Raw genomic sequence first — 17765 nt, forward strand, 5'->3', positions numbered from 1 at the left:
AGAAACACTCTAGCCTAATAAATTTACTTTGCCATATGGAGACCTGAGCTTAAGAATTTATCATTTAGCACTTTCTTTGTAAAAACTACAGAAGTGGATGAAGTACGAGACATACCCCTTGACAGTGTTCACACCACAGAAGCCAGAGGCCTGTCTGCCACAGAGGAATCCTTCCGTTTTCCTACAGCCACCACAAAGGCCACAACAAGGAATTTCCCAATGGCAAGGCAAACGGTCATTATTCAGTCTCCCCAAATGTAACAACTCTGTGAAAGACTGGATGTCAACCTTCTTTACATTACAAATTGCTCAAACACGTAACAAATGCTCTGCCAGTTATGATTTTTTTCTTGTATCTCAGTTGAGCTAATAGATTTTTTGAGAAGAAAATGCTCTATTCCAGAGGGACTAATATAGAAAATTAAAATATATATATAAGGATACCTTTCAAGTCTTTTTTCTCCCATAAATATAATACAGTCACATTAGAAAGTGATTTTAAACCTATTCTAACGATACCAGATTGCCAGAAGAATTGCTCTGTTGGAGAATGTGATTTTTTTTTGGAACGCTCTTTTTCAGGTATAAACATTCATTCAATCCAATAAAGTCGTTTTAGAAAAAAGTCAACATATAAAATTGATTTTATTTTTTCTATACTTTGATTAAAACAGATAGCATTTGGTAATACATTACAATGCTAAGCATGTCAAATAAAATTGGTGATCTAGAAGGGCATAACCTTCTTCTGCAAGACAACTGTGGATTTTAAGTGGAAAAATACTGTAATCTATAAATAAGAACATCCAAAACATATTTAAACCACTTGAGCACTTGATTTTTCCATGGCCTTTGCATCTAGACTGAACAGACCACAGGAAATTTCAGACTGATAGCTGAATCTAAAAGAAAAAAAAAAATCCATTTAGTTACCATGATCATTGTCACCATCAGTCTGTAATATCTTCTTATACTTCACCAACCTCACTTAACTTTGCCCTGTTGCTTTATGCTTGGGAGAAAGACAAATCACTAATCAATTATGCACACTAATTTAAAATGCTACCTTTAGGAGGCATTTTGATACCTTAGGAATAGGGGTGAGTATTTCCTCTAACTGCTTACTTTTAAACATTTTCGATAACACCTTAGGCAGGATGCACTGAACATTTGCAAACACTTAAAAATGCTACAGTCTACATAAACTATCAAACTGCGCCCCAAAAGTGGCGGTACAATTCTGCAACTGGTTGAGGTCACATGGAAAATAGAATTATATGCTAATTTGTTCCTATATTAAGTTATCATAGAAGGTCAGACCAAGCACAGTAAAATGAATTCTGGAAAAAAAATTAACTAAGTAGATTGGTATGTACCGTATCAAAGTAAACTGTTTATCTTAATAGATACAAATACAAGAAAGATTTTTAAAACAGGGGCATTTTCTCCTTTTCAAAAAAGTAAATGTTTTAACCAACCCCAGGCAATGACTTGCATGATTTAAAAACACTTTATCTAAATAGTTTTTCCCTAAAGGAGAACAAGGGCAAGATTTTTTTTTTCCAAGGGGAGAAAAGAAATGGAAAAGGGCAGAGTATCCAAAAGAGAATAATTTCCCCAGAAAAAGCTTTACTTTATCTACGTATTTATTGAATTTTATTCACGTAAATAGTTCTGCACATGTACTATAAAAGGAACAGATAGGTTTAAACTAAATGATGGGGTCAGGAGGTACTTACCATATACATTTATTATTTTACTCCAAAATAAGCTAAACAACAATATAGATGTTTTCCTTAACGTAGATTTGTATGAAGAAAATACGTTTCATTTAAAAAAACTATTGAGGAAAAAAAATCTATATTCATTTTTTTCTGGAGGACATATCTATAGATAGGCCTTAACCATAGATAAGTTTTAAGGATACAATATCAACTTAGAAAACTATAAACCAAATTAATGGTTGAAGAATTTGGGCTACCAGTTTCATATGTGATGATAGTACAACCTTTATATTTCTATTTTCAAAGGTCCTTTATAGAAAAAAGGAAAAAATTGGGGAGAGGGGGTGATGGAGACCTAAAATCTTACAGCATTTGAAACCAAGGGACCAGTATTTTATAAAGCATCCAGCTTACTGCAGGACACACTAAGACAAGTAACAGAGATCATCTGTGTCACACCCTCAGGCAAATTCCTGGGAAAAAATAAAACGATAATTTTCTCTTCTAGAGTCTATCCTATTTTCCATTAAAAGATATGTTTATATTTTTCATTTTATTGCAACATTTCCAATGCAATGCTACAAAAAGAACTAGCACTCACAAAGAGCCATCTGAATTTTCTTTAAATCATAACTCATTTTTAATTTCTAAAGGGACTTTACCTATTGCTTTCAATAAAATTTTATTACTATTAGTTATCATAAAATACATTAGGTTCCCATGGAATACAAGTTAGACATCTTCAAATACTGACTTTTCTACTATATATTATAGGCATTGTTTACCCTATTTTCTCCTTACCAAGTTAGATATGGAGATACTTAGTCAGGCATAAGATCTTTGGCTTCTTGATGAACTATAAAATAAAGCAATATACTACTTTATTATCATTCTTGTTTGAAGGACCTTATGTATTGGGATCTTAATCCATTAAAAAGTTGAGAATTACATTTGAAAAGGGTGGGCGGAAGTCTGACAAAAATGAAAACATGCAATGATGCCTAAAATATCAGGGCTTAAGTAAATTAATCTTCATTCCCACTGAAAGCAGTCTGATGTCCAGGGACTAGGAATTATTCTACCATAACATACAGCACATTAAATACTACAATAGACCCATTTGAAATGTCTTAAGATAATTATTATGTCATCTACAAATGATTGTATATAGAATTATATTTTAATATTCAATACCAGAGGTTCTAATGCAAAATATTAATTTGGTTAAAGATAAGAGCAAGCAAATCAGTAGCTAGTCTATGACTGAAAGTAAGACTCCAAATAAGATCTGAAAAAGAATCGATAAAAGCAAGGGCAAAATATTCGGACCCTGGTTATCACAAACACACTATCATTCCTGATGGTTTGCATAGAAAACTCCTTATCTCCACTAGCTAGTTGAAAAGAATGAAAAGCTTCTTACAACCAGCTAAAAAGAAAGTCTTTACCATGCTCCTTGAAAAAGCTCATTTTCACATTACTCAGGCTTCATTATGCTAAATCAATATTCGTTTAGTCACTGGGGTTATTGACATATTTTAAAATAAAAGTATACCCTTCAGCTACTGCACTCATTACAGGTAATTTGTCTTGTCAGAGAGCAGGGAATATTATCCTAGTCTTTCAGGGGCTGACAGCCCATGGAAATACCTCCCCATGGTTACAACTGTAAATAATTTTAAGGTAAAATATTGAAAAATCAATGACTGTTTCCTGCAATCTGTCACAAACAAATCAATCATAATCTGTACTGCCAGACAGTATGATTTGAAGGAGATGGGAGCAGATGTAATTCTTGGCTGGAATCTCTCATTTCAAAATCACTTCACATAATGGTGTCATCATTTAAACACTTAACAGTCAGCGCAACTGCCACTGTAACATCTAGTTGGACAAAACCACAAGGAGGAGGAGGAGAAAATGCCATCACTATTAGGTTAACAAACATTTAATTTAAATGGTTACTGCATCAGTAAATTTCAGCCGAAAACAGTTTTACCTGCCCCCTTTCACAGTTTTAAATTAATCAAGGCTGCTTTTCTGTGTACTAATGCTTAATAAATTAGTCCATGACTAAAACACATATTCTTTTTATTTTAGAAGTCTATTATAGAGAACAAAATTTGGAATTAATAAATAAATCATTTGGATTGTAGAATATCCATAATTCTATCTATACAACAAAGACAAAAAATAGTGTCACAGATGTCAAGATTATACTTTTAAAGTAGGTTTAAAGGTCACAGTTGCCCAGATATTAAATTTTATATTTTCCTTCTATTAATAAATATTACATTTCAACTTTGTAATATTGTAGCACATTTTAGAATGACCGGCAAGACCTAGTCAATTCAAAAATACCCTTGCATTCCATACACAAGTTACACCATAGATTGATAGTTTAAAAGCTAGAGTAATAACCCAAGTATATGAAGTGTAAAAGTTGGTCAAGGACATAATATTGAATTGTTTTGCAAATGTAAACTGCCTTCCAAGTAATCGCTTTTATATCATTTTTTTTCTAGGCTACATGTTAATAGCTCCTCAGCTGCTTCCAACCTCTACCTAGCCAAGAAGAAAAGAATCTGAGATTAGTGTATTTCCTCTTCCTGTTGCATTAACCAAAAACATCATATGATTTAAAGATTAAAGAGTCTCCTTCTTGAAGGTTTTTGTTTTTAAATGTATACTAGCTCTTTAATAGAAGAAACTGATTTTAGCTACTACTGTTGCTTACCAATTTCCCAATTATATAATTAAACATCATAAAGCCCTTTATTATTACATTAATATCCCTCCATAGATACAGTTCAGGGAGTATTTTTTTTTTTTTTTTTTTTTTTTTTTTGGTGTGCGGGCGTCCCTCTGTCGCGGCCTCTCCCGTTGCGGAGCACAGGCTCCGGACGCGCAGGCTCAGCGGCCATGGCTCACGGGCCCAGCCGCTGCGCGGCATGTGGGATCCTCCCAGACCGGGGCGCGAACCCGGTTCCCCTGAATCGGCAGGCGGACGCGCAACCACTGCGCCACCAGGGAAGCCCCAGGGAGTATTTTTGATGACTAGAAAAGTATGTCATTTTTCTTAAAAAGGAAAAAAAATGATATAAATCCCATTACACAATTTAAGCCTTTATAAACATTCTTAGACATAGCGATTGATAATTTATAAAAGGGTTTGACTCTGTTTTTAATTTAACTTGCATGGGCAATGTAGCAACATAGCATGAAAAGGTGGAAGCTTTTCTTACTGACACAGATTTTTCATTTTTAATTTTTGTTGTTCAAGAATCTTAGATTCATTCTTTAACACCAGCATTAGGTTTTTGAAACTGGAAAAGCATGTGGGGAAATGATCAAAGATCTCATCCAGAATAAAACAGAGTCCTCCATTCCATGTGAATCCCTGCAACAGCTGCAAAGAAAGCAACAAGCCAACCTCGCGAGAGGAAACGGAAAGTATTACCCATAGCCTAGGATTACACAAAAAATGGAAAGGGACCTAAAGCTGACAACTAGGGAAGGAACCCGTGTGTGGGAGCTCCTGGCCTCCAGTGCGCTAGAGCAGCCCAGGCTGGGCCTGGTGAGCTCTTTGGCAGAGCCCTGGAACCAGTTGTCAACCAGCAAGTCTCCCACTCAGAGCTGGGTGGTGGCTGGCAGTAAACCACCCGGCCGAGAGCACGTTCCCCCAGAGAAGGCAACAAAGCCAGAGAGGTAAATGAGGACAGCTAAGCAATGTGCTCAATGCCTGCACATCAACCACAAGCTAAAATGACATCTACTAGAACGGGGTAGGCCACCATCACAAATCTAATTCTCAGAAAGAAGCTATTTTAAGGGTGCTGAGTATGCCTAGATGAGATTTCTCAGCTCTCCCAACATAGCCTATTACCCCAGGAGGAGGAGCTCGAAAACTGAACACAGGAACGTCAGATTGTTTCCATACCCCAAATTTAAAGAAATTGCTCTCTACTAGATAAAGTTCTTATATGTAATAAAGGCACAGGATTACAGAGGAAAGTATTCTTTTAAAAGAGATAATATTACCTCCCTATCTTCAGAATCTCCTTCTTCCAATAGCCAGTACAGTAGCTCCATTATGGACTGTAGATTCTTAAAGAGAAAAACAGCAAGAGTTAGCTTCATCTTTCCTAGCAGTTTGTTCCTTCATTGAATTACAATTTAATTACCAATACTTCAATTGATTTTATTCCTGAATGATATAGTTCTCAAAAAGCATACTCTAGCCATTTCCACTAGAGAACATTTAGTATAACCTTCTCAATTAATCAACCATAACCTATTACTGTTGTAAGGACATGCTTTCTTCATATTTTCAAGAGTGGGGAACCCCCCCTCACATACCTATTTTATACAAAAGAAGTATCAGTTTTAATACCTTTGAATACCATTAGTATAAAAGAAATAAATATGAATCTTCATAATAAATTTTGGCTAATAAGAGATATAAAACTCAACCAATTTGCATATATGTTTAGATTTTTCCTATATTCATCCTTAGGAGGGAAGAAAAATCTAATCCTCCTGTCTTTTAAATTCAACAAGTTTACATGTGGTTAAAAAAACAAAAACAAAACCAAAAACTAAGCTTAAAGGCAAACAAAGAGCAATCAGATTGCTCACTGTTTAACATTTTCTTCATATTTGTGTGTTTCCTAACACTGTAATGCTTCAGCTCTTGGTCACACATGAAGCCCCATAACGCCCAATCAGTGATAGGAGAACACAAGTGTGTTATTTAAAAACAATTATATAACATTAAAAATCACTTTAATGCCTTTGAAAGTATCCACAGAGAAGCACTTATTCTACTGCAGGCTGTACTACAGTTGCCTTCTGTAGAATTAGCTTTTTTTTTTGGTCATCCAACCATCTTTTTTACTTAAGAAAATATTCTCTATCACTAAATCCAGTACTTGCTCTCCCCACTAGGCAACACAAATAATCTGCACAGTATTTTTTTTTTTTTCTCATAGCTTTTCTCATCTGCTTGTATCCAGCAGCCCCTATTTTGATGAGAAGTGACAAGTTTTGTGCACACCTGTATATCCTTTGTCTTTTTAAAAGAGTTTAGTACCCATGACTAGAGCTGATACTCCCTCTAAGTTTATTCTTAAAAGAACTGGGGTAATGAAAATAATCAAAAACTGTAATTTGATATAAATATTATTTCCTTTAAATAATAATCCTATTTCTATAACATATCATGACTTTCTTTAGTCTTGAGTTTTACGAAAAGCACTGAGTTCAAAAATTTCACTATCCGATGATAAGATTAAAAGATAAATGCATTTCAAGTGCATTTCCATGAATCAAAAATTTTCCTACTTACCAATGCATTGGTAAAATTTTAATAATCAAAGGCCTCAAGTGACATTCTCTACATTCTATACTTAGACCATCCCTATTTCCAATACAAATACTTTGGTAAAACAAACGCTGATGCTATTTTGGGTTTACTCCACACACAAGCACAACTGTGCAGACACTCACTTGCAGATGAGCCTGGGAAGCGCAAGGACAAATTTCAGTCAACATTTGGAGGAACCCCACGGTTCAGAAGTGAGCTTAGCTGAAAACATCCAAATGTATTACGGAAACATCATACTTAAAACCTGCACAGAAAATGGAAACGATTCTGTTTAAGGAAACATAGAAGTCTGGTTAAATACTTTTGGGATATTAAATATGAATATCTAATCTAATTTTCTCCAAGGTATCACTCTATATTATCGCAAATAAACAACTAAAGACTGTATCAAGGTGTGGAATATCATTAGCCTGAGAAAAGGCTAGAAAAATGGATTACATAAATGACAACTGCAGGAGAAAATTATATTCTATTCTCCTGAACAAATGTTAAGTGCATCCTTACTAATAAAGATTTAAACTTTAACTACATTTGAATATACTGGTTTTCAATTTTGAAGCATCTAAGTTAATTTGCCAAGCTAAATTGGTGCTCAGGTATACTCTAGCTATAAAATACTGCAGATTTATGCAGAAATAAGTCATGAGGATCACACTCCAGAGTAGTGCTATGAAAGCAAACCAGAGTCATTACTGAACAAGAAAAAAATAATTCCAAGATTTTACATCTTCTTAGAGTGGTATCAGCTGCTATTCTATTAAGGACAATTATTCTCTATAAAACAGCTAACATTTATACCGAAAAGATGTTAAACTACAGGAGCCAACACAATGTAGACACTGAAGGGAAAGACACAAAGATATTGAGCTATTACCACACAAAATAGGCTGTGCTATCTCAGAGTTAAAACACTGTTCCAAAATATGATCCTGTTTTCATAATCTGTCTTAAAGAACATGTTTAATTCACTCAGAATTACATGATCTCATTTACTTGCACATTATCAACTGAAGAACACTGAAATTTTCCACAAGATTTCTATACTGTAAAAATATATTATATATTAATATATTAATAATTACTTGGTGTTACTTATTAAAACAGATGACAGGTAATTAGCTCATATTCCTATTTCATTTCTTTTAACACAGCATATCAAATTTGGAAATAATGTATGGATAACAGCATTGGGATGTTGATCTTAGCTGCCAGAAAAGAAATTTTTGAAGGGGAGTTGGGGGATAAGTAAAGCAATTATGTCAAAATTAATGCTCTTGTTTTAGTTTCAGCAAACAAATCTAAATAAGTCATTCTTTGATTTTACTCTACCATGTAATGCTCTGCAGCGCATTATCCTTGGAGTCACGAATGAGCTGTGACTCTACACCTGGCCTCTCCGATCATAACGCCTATGGCCTCCTCCACTTTCATTTCCTCTTTCTACAATGAGTTTTAATATTAAAGAAAAACACTCACACATCTTACATACACATTGATGGACAGCCAGCTTCCAGGAAATCATGAGCTACAAAGAGAGGGGGGAAATCTTAATGCAATACTTATGTTGAAGGGTATTAGGTGCTGGGTAAGCCAAGGGGTAATATAATCAACAGTATCCGTCCTGCTATTGTTTTGGCATTTGGTATTCAGAGATTTGAAGTAAAGGACAGTAATACTATTCTAGTGGTCATCCAGGTTATGATTCAGATCCTTAAACTAATAAGAGTCTAAATGCACGATCTTCACTTGCTCATCAATTCAAGTTTACAGAACCACATTTTGGAAGAAATAAAACAGTTTTCTTCTGTGTCTGGAAATAAAAACAAGGCATTCCATAAAAAATGTAGTTAAGTACTTGACAATAAGAAAAAAGAAATTGTTTTAGATCATTAAAACATTCTAGGAGACTGTCTTCTAAAAAAAAGTGAAGGGACATAAATTTCTTATATATTTACCTTTTTATTACAATCCTGTTTCTGCACAATAAGCATGCCTTCCTCTACATATTTTTACTGAACACTAATAAACGTTTGCTTAACAATATACTATGCTATTTATGCTTTTCTTTCTAAATCAGGAACCATTATTCCACAAAGATGGAAGCACAAAACAAGTCGACAAAGGCATTGCCAAAAAGCCACAAGTAGTATTAATACATGCCAGAACACCTAACACTGAACTATCATTTCTCTCTAAAACTTCTGCTGCCAAAGTGCTCACAAAATCTGGAAGCTCAAAGACAGGTTTCCATGCAATTAAATTCTCCAAAAGCAAAACTGTACAGAAATATGCCGCCCTTCTTATGTCACCATTTTATAGACAACATTTTCTCAGGATCTTAATTAAGATAACGATGCACACCTGTGTCAACATTCTCTGGCAAGACAGCCTTATCAATCATAATCCTTTAAGTACACTCCAAAACTGCAAAGCGATATGACAGAAGCAATCTGTTGCCTTTCCTAGCGTCAATGTTGTGTCTCTCCCACAAGAATGATGAGATCTTTAAAATACAGCAGATCTCCTTTTATGAGTCTTTAAAGTTTTAACTGTAAACAGTTATTACACTAAATAAACAGGAATAACCTCTTTTGCACTTGATTTAAACAATGACAACTGTACAGCCAAAACTCGAAGAGCAAGCTCCACGACCACGTCTTAACAATACCATTGTGGATCTTATTTTAAAGCTCTAAATTTTAAGAGTTATGTATAACAGGATCCGTGCAGACATGACAAACCAATAAACTCTTAGGAAGTTTTAAAATTAGATTTTTAAAAAAAGTTTTTCATTAAGAACAATCAGGGAATACCTATCCCTAGTGTAAGTTAAAATGTTCGGAAAGATACAAATGCAATAGTAAGCCAAAAAGAAAAGGAGTCGTCTTGGTAACCTGGAACCAGAGGGAGTTAGCTCCCACCTCTGCTGGGGGAGAAAGCTTCAGTGACAAGAGACGAGTTAAACTACTGCTAAAAGCACGGAGGCTCCCAAACGGCAAAGCTGATGAATAAAGGAGGAAAAGGGGCGGGGGGGGGGGAGGCGGGTGGAGAGAAGGGAACGTATCCTTATCGTCACTGCTACCAAGACTAAAAGTTAAAACCTCCGGTTTACCAGCAAAAACGTGAAAGCTTTCACATGAAAACGGAGAAAACCCGCCAGATGTTATCTGAATCCCGTCTGCCCGCTAATGATCAGCTCTTCCCTTTCACATATTAACACGAGTCTATCTCAGACGCCGGGCGGCCGTGGCCAGCCGAGCATCAGAGCCATCAATGTGCAAATAAACCAGAAAATAGAGACATCCTTAAGAAATGAGTCTCAAATTTGACGAAGAGCGGAGGTGACAACCACAGCAACAGAACCATAAATTCTAAATGCCTCAATATCTTGCAGGATTCTCTACAGTCCGTGCACCAAAAAGAAGACAGTAGAAAGAAACGAAGTGTGGGGGGGAGGGGGGGTTTGTAAGTATAGTGTGTGTGTGTGCGGGGGGTTGCTTAGCTGCCCAGAGTGGCATGATGATGTAATGAGAATGTCTGTGTTGACAGACTCAGATTTTCGGTGGCACAAACCTCCACGGCTCCATTTCATAAATCAGCATTTCAGAAATCTCGGACGAGAGCCGAGAGGGTGAAGCCGCCGCGCGTGGATGGAGGGGACACGCCCACGTCCGCCCGCCCGGGGACCGTCACACCAGGAGAAGCCCGCCCAACGTTCACGCGGCCCATGCCCACGGAGGCGCGCGGGGCACCGTCGCGTCCGTCCGGTCCACGAGGGGACGCGGACGCGGCTCGAGAGGCAGGAAGCCCGGCCGCAACGGGGCGGGTACGCGGTGGCATGGAGGACCCGGGGCTCACCTCTCCTCCACGGCGCGGGCGCGCGAGCCGCGGACGCTCCCTCGTGGCTGGCGCGAGCCCCCGGCGGGCGGCGCGCGCGGGCCACTACCGACCTTTAGCGCGAAGGGCTGCGGCGGCGGCGGCGGCGGCGGCGGCGGCGGCGGCGGGCGGAGCCGGGAGGCGGGCGCTGGGGAGCTGAGGGGCCGCGAGAGGCGGGAGCGATGCGAGCAGGGCGGGGACGCTTCGGGGCACTCCCCGAGACCACCCGGGCGTTGTCCGAGCCCAGGAAGACACTGCCCCTTGGCTGCCTGAGAGGCCGCCACTGGCCGGCTCCGTGCGCTCCAGGCCGCTCGGCCTCGCCTCAGTCTCGGCCGGCTCGCTGCCACCTCAGCCTGGCTGTTCCCGCCACCGCCGCCGCCGGCTTCCCGTCTCCATGACAATAGCGCGCCGTCGCCCCGCCCAGCCCCGCCCTCTCGGCGCCGTTACTCGGAGGAAAGCGGGCTCACGTCGCCGAAGGGCGGAGCCAATAGAGGCCAGCGTCCAATTAGAGGTGAAAGCAGGGAGGGATGGGGCCGGGTGGATAGAGCGGTTGTAGGAGGACGTCCGCCTGGGGGGCGGAGCCTGGAGGGAACTGACGGAGGGGAGGGGTTAGCGCGCGTGCGTGAAGTCGCGCTGCGGAGAGTGTGCTGTTGTGGAGAGTGGGTTTGTGTGCAGGGGTTGGAGCTCAGGAAATGAAAGTGTATCTCTCCCGTCAGAGTCATTGAGGGAAACTTTGTGTACAGGCATACTTCGGCTTCCGTGTGACCTCATTATAAAAGGCCACAAAGTCCCCGATCTACTGGGCCCCAGCGGAGTGCCCAACACTGTGCCAGCCCCTGTCCTGGTTCACCAGCGCCCCTGTCTGTCCCAGAGTTCGAGTGCTTCTGTGGCTTGTGGCGGCGCGGTGTGGAGAGACAGGCAAAGGGTCTGTTTTGTATTCTAAATGTGTGGCCTTCGTGGGCAAGGGCTCAGCCTGTGACTCGGTTGTGTGTGTTTGCCTTGCCAGCGCCTCGCTGAACAAACGGTGGTTGGGTTGGTTACTGCTCCGCAATGTTAGCAGTGGAGCGTGGGCGGATACGAGAGTTGGTGCGAAGGGGAAGAGGACCCGCACTCTCCACCACCACCGGCCTGGCGGGGCGAGCTGCGGATAATGCAGAGACCCGAGAAAGAGGCAGCCAGGCATTGCGGGAGGGGGTGTAGTGGAGGGCGAAGACCTACTCCGGTGTAGCTGCTTCTCCGTCTGGCAGCTCTTGCCCACTACCTCTCTGGAGAAAGGCCACCCCCGTAGTACTGGGTCCCCAGTGCCTCCTCCCTCGCCGTCTGGCGGGGAGTTGGTGGAAGGGAGGCAGGGCCGGGGACGTGCAGATGTCCAAGGCCTGTCTCTCGCCCACCTGCTGCTGCTGGCGGAGAGGGACAGTCACCCCGGACTCCCTGCGCCCTGGACGCTGGCATCCATCCGGCTCTCTCGGGGGCCTTCATTCCGGGTATCCAACTCGCTCTCGGGTCCCCTAGCTTGGGGGAGAAGCCAGGGGCGGGTGGGCGGCGATCTGCCTTGGAGCTCAGCCTTCTGGCGAACGAGAAATCCGCTAACTCCGCGATTTACTGCGGCGTACAGAAAGCAGAGCTTTCGCTGGCGCGCGGTCCGCGGCCTCGTTCCCTTTGTGCTTCGAAGCGGCGGGACCGGCCATCAGGGCCCGCCTTGTGTCGGAACCGCCGCTCCACCCCGACTTAGCAGGGGAGGAAAGTTGGACGAGATCGGCGCGCCTGGGATGTGTTTGTCATCCTGGGGCCGGCGCTCAAGAGTCTGAGAGAGAGAGAGAGAGAGCGAGAGACCTAGGAGGGGAGGGGGGGAAAGAAGAGGAGGGGGAAAGGAGGGCCGCGGAGGAGAGGCGGGCGCTAGGGAGGGGCGAGGGGAGCGCCAGCGAGCGGGAGAGGGAGCCGGGGAGGAAGAGGGAGAGGGCGAGGCGCGCCTGGCTGCCGGGTTGGCTGCGGCCACGCAGAGGCTCCTGCCAGTCCTCCCACCGACTACACCCCGCGAAGGAGGAGCTTCAGGCGCGCACAAGGCGTCAGAATCCTCAATTTCCAACTTAGCATCTTGGCAGGACCTTTGCGAAGCCAAAAGCAGAGCCCCCCAGTGCAAAGAGCGAGGGGGAAAAAGAGAAAGCAGCAAGGGAGGGGGGGGGGAAACCCTGCCGGGGCGAGCGAGGCGCGCAGAGGAGCGGGCTCAGCGGCCGCAGCCGGAGGCGCGCGGGAAGCCAGCGAGGAGGCGCCGCGGGCCGGAGCCCGGGAGCCGGGGCCCGAGGAGCGGCGGCCCGAGGCAGCCGGAGACCAGGTGCCCTCCCGCACGCCCTCGCAGGGCGCCGCCCGGCTCGTTGGCGGCCGCGGCGCGGAGCGCCCCATGCCCGTGCGTGGCCATGTCCTACCCGCAGGGCTACTTGTACCAGCCGTCCGCCTCGCTGGCGCTCTACTCGTGCCCGGCGTACAGCACCAGCGTCATCTCGGGGCCCCGCACGGATGAGCTCGGGCGCTCGTCGTCGGGCTCCGCGTTCTCGCCCTACGCCGGCTCCACCGCCTTCACGGCGCCCTCGCCGGGCTACAACTCGCACCTCCAGTACGGCGCCGACCCCGCGGCGGCGGCAGCCGCCGCCTTCTCTTCGTACGTGGTGAGTGAGCGGGAGCCGGGGCGGACGAGGGCAGCTGGGGCAGCTTGGGGCGGTCGGGGGCTGCGGGGGACACGGGCCTCGGCTCCACCGCGGACCGCCCCTGCCAAGCCTCGCGGACCCTGCAAACTTGGGCGATTGTCTCCCTCGGCTTCGCCCGGGCCTCGGGCTCAGGAGTTGCTCGGAGAGAAGAGCCGCGTCTTGCTCGGATCGCTGAGTTGGCGGAAAGGGTTTTTTGGGGAGAGGTCGCTGCGATTAAAGAGCAGCATTTGGTTCAAACGTGAGCTCCAGGCCGCCCTACACATTTTACTTTCTTTCTTTCTTTCTTTTTCTTTTTTGGTTTTGCCATTTGGAGAAAGTAGTTCAAAAGAAATAGACCCGAAATCTGAACAGAAGCGTGCTAAGTCCGTGTAAATGTGTTTGGCCTCGCCTTTAATTAGTCCTCCAAAATGTTGCAAATCCGTAATCCTATCTTCGCAATCCGATTTGGAGGTATTAAATTTCTGAAAAGTCGGGCGAGCTGCGGTGCATCCGGGATTTTTCGGCCGGGTGCACTTTCTGGAAAAGCGCCTTGGCTTCGGTTTGGGGTAACACTTTTGGAGGGATGGGAGTGCCGAGGCAAGGCTTAGCTTTTCGTTTGCCTTTCTCTGTGGGGAAAAAAAGTCCTTGACTTCCTTTGCTCACCACCCTTGCTCCCAACGCGCAACCACTCGGGCGCGTAGCGGAGAGTCGCCGCCGCTGCCCAGGCCTCTCTCTGGGTAGAGAGCCCGGCCGTGGTGGCCGGATCTGCGCACGGAGGGAGGACGTTCCCGGGCAGAGGGGGGCCTACCAGGGGCCAGGGAAGCCAGGACGGCTCCAAGCGCCCCCAAGGACTCAGGAGTTGGCGCCCCCGCTTCCTTGTGAGGAGGAGGAGGGGTTGCCCCAGGGTCTGAGCTCTCCAGCCCTACCCCAGGGGAAGCCTGAGTGCGGGCCTCGCAGCCCGAAAACCCCTGGGCGCAGGGAAAGTGTCTTTCGGTCGCCCAGGTGGCACTGGGGACCACGGCCCACTCTCACTTTCTCTGCCCGTTCCCTGCAGGGCTCTCCCTACGACCATACACCCGGCATGGCAGGCTCCTTGGGGTACCACCCGTACGCAGCACCCCTGGGCTCGTACCCTTACGGGGACCCCGCGTACCGGAAGAACGCCACGCGAGACGCCACCGCTACGCTGAAGGCCTGGCTCAACGAGCACCGCAAGAACCCCTACCCCACCAAGGGCGAGAAGATCATGCTGGCCATCATCACCAAGATGACCCTCACCCAGGTGTCCACCTGGTTCGCCAACGCGCGCCGGCGCCTCAAGAAGGAGAACAAGATGACGTGGACGCCGCGGAACCGCAGCGAGGATGAGGAGGAGGAAGAGAACATTGATCTGGAGAAGAACGACGAGGATGAGCCCCAGAAGCCCGAGGACAAGGGCGACCCCGAGGGCCCCGATGCAGGTTGGTGGACGCGGGAAAGGGTGCGTTGAGCAAAAGGGGGACTGGAGAGGGGGCGCGCAGGGCCTGGAGGTTGAGGGCAGGGGTCTTTGCCTCTGCGGGCGGGGACCTGGGCCCCGCCGCGCGGCCTCCGCGCCTCTGACCGCCTGGGTTTCGTCCGCAGGAGGAGCAGAGCAGATGGTGGCTTCAGGCTGTGAACGGCTGCAGGGGCCGCCCACCCCCGCCGGCAAAGAGACCGAGGGTAGCCTCAGCGACTCGGATTTTAAAGAGCCGCCATCCGAGGGCCGCCTCGACGCGCTGCCCGGGCCCCCCCGCGCCGGCGGGCCCTCCCCGGCCGGGCCTGCGGCAGCTCGGCTGGCCGAGGACCCGGCCCCTCACTACTCCTCGGGCGCGCCGGCTCCGGGCCCACACCCAGCCGCGGGAGAGCTGCCCCCCGGTCCCGGAGGGCCCTCGGTCATACACTCGCCGCCACCGCCACCGCCTCAGGCCGTGCTTGCCAAGCCCAAACTGTGGTCTCTGGCGGAGATCGCCACATCCTCGGACAAGGTCAAGGACGGGGGCGGCGGGAGCGAGGGCTCTCCGTGCCCACCGTGCCCCGGGCCCGTAGCTGGGCAAGCCCTAGGAGGCAGCCGCGCGTCACCAGCACCGGCGCCGTCGCGCTCGCCCTCGGCTCAGTGTCCCTTTCCAGGCGGGACAGTGCTGTCCCGGCCTCTCTACTACACGGCGCCCTTCTATCCTGGCTACACGAACTATGGCTCCTTCGGACACCTTCACGGCCACCCGGGGCCCGGGCCAGGCCCTACAACGGGTCCGAGCTCGCATTTCAATGGATTAAACCAGACCGTGTTGAACCGAGCGGACGCTTTGGCTAAAGACCCGAAAATGTTGCGGAGCCAGTCCCAGCTAGACCTGTGCAAAGACTCTCCCTATGAATTGAAGAAAGGTATGTCCGACATTTAACGCGGGCTGCGTCGGTCCTGGACTTTCCTAATTTATTAAAAAAAACATGGCCTTGGCAGTTATTTTTCCATCAACATGAGAGAAAAACAAAACTACCCCTCCTACTAAAAAGTTTATAGTTCCTGGAGATGGATGACATAAAAATGTAAACATCTCCACACACAAACAAAAATGTCTTAACCAACTGAAAAGAAAAATTTAAAAAAGGATTTGTATTAAATCTTATTCTGTATATTTAATGTAGCATTTTTGTATTTAAATTGATAACTCAATATCTTTGAAGTAAATTATGAAATTAAGACACCTGTACAGGCATTTAATGTTTTTTTGTAATATAAATATATACATTTGTGTTTCCCCCCAAACTGTTTCATAGTTTAAAAATACAAGTTTAATTTAATTTTTTACACCTATTGATTTTTCTGGGTATGAGCTGAAGTATTATTACAGAAAGGAAACAGGTTATACTCTTAGATTTAAAAAGTAAAAGGAACTGCAGCCGCCTTTGTAAAATGCAAAATATTTAATTAAAAGAGATTTTAACATAATCAGAGCCACTCATTACTTTTTAGAAGCCACAATAAACTGTCCATCGCCCTGGACAAAAGGTGCAAACTGCAACTTTTTTTCGAAGTGGGGAATGAAAGGTTCCACCGAACCTAGTGTGCCAGCGGGAAACCGTAATTAGGCTTCGAGCCCCGGGGAACCTGGCCCTGCCCGGAATGCAGATTTGGATCACTGATGCGGGCTGCTGTGGGGAGATTGGACCCTGGAGGAGGGAGGAGAGAGACCCAAGTGTGTGCCCAGAAGGGAGAAGAGATGGCAAAGGCAGCTAGAGACACGCACCACCCGAGCTCCATTGCTTAACCTAATTACTTCCAATCAGTGTCGTGTTTTATGCAAAGCAATCAGCTGGTGAACTTTGCTAATGAGTTCGATTTTATGCCGGATTTAGCCCTTATTACTCTTTCAAAGGTGCTCTGGGCTAATGCGGACGGGAAGCGTTAGGGGATGACAAGGAGAAGGCTTTCCCAAGTCACTGTCTTCTCTACCCCTTCAAAATTGGGCATTGATCTCTTCACTGGATTTGATTAGATTAGTAAAGGTTCCATCCGCGACCGTGCGGGTGGTAGGCGGCCGGGTAGATTCCCCGCGCAGCCGCGGGGCTGGGGGCCGCGGAACCAGCGAGGGGACGGTTCCCCCCTTTCACAGGTAGGTGTCACACTTGTCCTGAATTACAAGCCTGCACTTTGCAGAGTCGGAGATTGGAGAGAGAGTGGGCGGAAGTGGGGGAGGGAGTGCCATAGGCGCTTGGGGGAAGCAAGGGGAGCCCCGAACGGACCAGAAGAGCCCCCCCGCCCCACCCCCAAGGGCCCCTTTTTGTACAAGCGGCATTCAAAAGTTCGAGGGCGTTTGCCTAGATAATGAGGCCGTTGTGGACTTGATCAGGCTTGTCACTTTAGCACTCTTCCCATCTCGGATTCAGGAGTCCGAGTAGCTACAAAAGTATTTTTGAGGTTTTATTTTCTCCGTTTAATCCCGCATCTTTCATCGCAAAACGAAAAGGCAGGTTGCGTCTCAATCCCACATGAGGAAGAGGTACCGCCCTGTGCCCGAGGCCCTCCAGCACAGTCAGTGCTCGCGTCTCCATTTTGCGCGGGAGATGGGGAACTGCGGACTT

At 45.8% G+C, this 17765-nt stretch overlaps 1 protein-coding gene and 1 long non-coding RNA gene across 2 annotated transcripts; one reads left to right on the forward strand and one right to left on the reverse strand.

Annotated features, from left to right (window-relative positions):
- Positions 1-626: 626 nt before the first annotated feature.
- LOC102974497 (uncharacterized) lies at positions 627-11071 on the reverse strand. The gene is made up of 6 exons (XR_447937.4): positions 10969-11071; positions 8587-8635; positions 7233-7354; positions 5766-5831; positions 2526-2580; positions 627-902 (listed from the first exon to the last, which is right to left on the reverse strand). It is a non-coding gene; the product is annotated as an uncharacterized lncRNA (long non-coding RNA).
- A 1943-nt stretch (positions 11072-13014) lies between these two features.
- On the forward strand, positions 13015-16628 carry IRX5 (iroquois homeobox 5). Its single transcript, XM_024124984.3, has 3 exons — positions 13015-13649; positions 14722-15127; positions 15288-16628. The coding sequence occupies exons 1-3, from the start codon at positions 13401-13403 to the stop codon at positions 16082-16084; spliced, it is 1452 nt and encodes a 483-aa protein (XP_023980752.1). The 5' UTR covers positions 13015-13400; the 3' UTR covers positions 16085-16628.
- The last annotated feature ends 1137 nt before the right edge of the window (positions 16629-17765 follow it).

This window comes from Physeter macrocephalus, chromosome 17 (assembly GCF_002837175.3).
Source record: "Physeter macrocephalus isolate SW-GA chromosome 17, ASM283717v5, whole genome shotgun sequence".
Lineage (NCBI taxonomy): Eukaryota > Metazoa > Chordata > Mammalia > Artiodactyla > Physeteridae > Physeter > Physeter macrocephalus.

Excerpts from the sequence above, each read along its gene's own strand:
- IRX5 (XM_024124984.3), top strand. The coding sequence starts at position 13,401 with ATGTCCTACCCGCAGGGCTACTTGTACCAGCCGTCCGCCTCGCTGGCG. Across the intron at positions 13,650-14,721 it reads CCGCCTTCTCTTCGTACGTG|GGCTCTCCCTACGACCATAC; the intron begins GTGAGTGAGCGG and ends CGTTCCCTGCAG. Across the intron at positions 15,128-15,287 it reads CCCCGAGGGCCCCGATGCAG|GAGGAGCAGAGCAGATGGTG; the intron begins GTTGGTGGACGC and ends TTTCGTCCGCAG.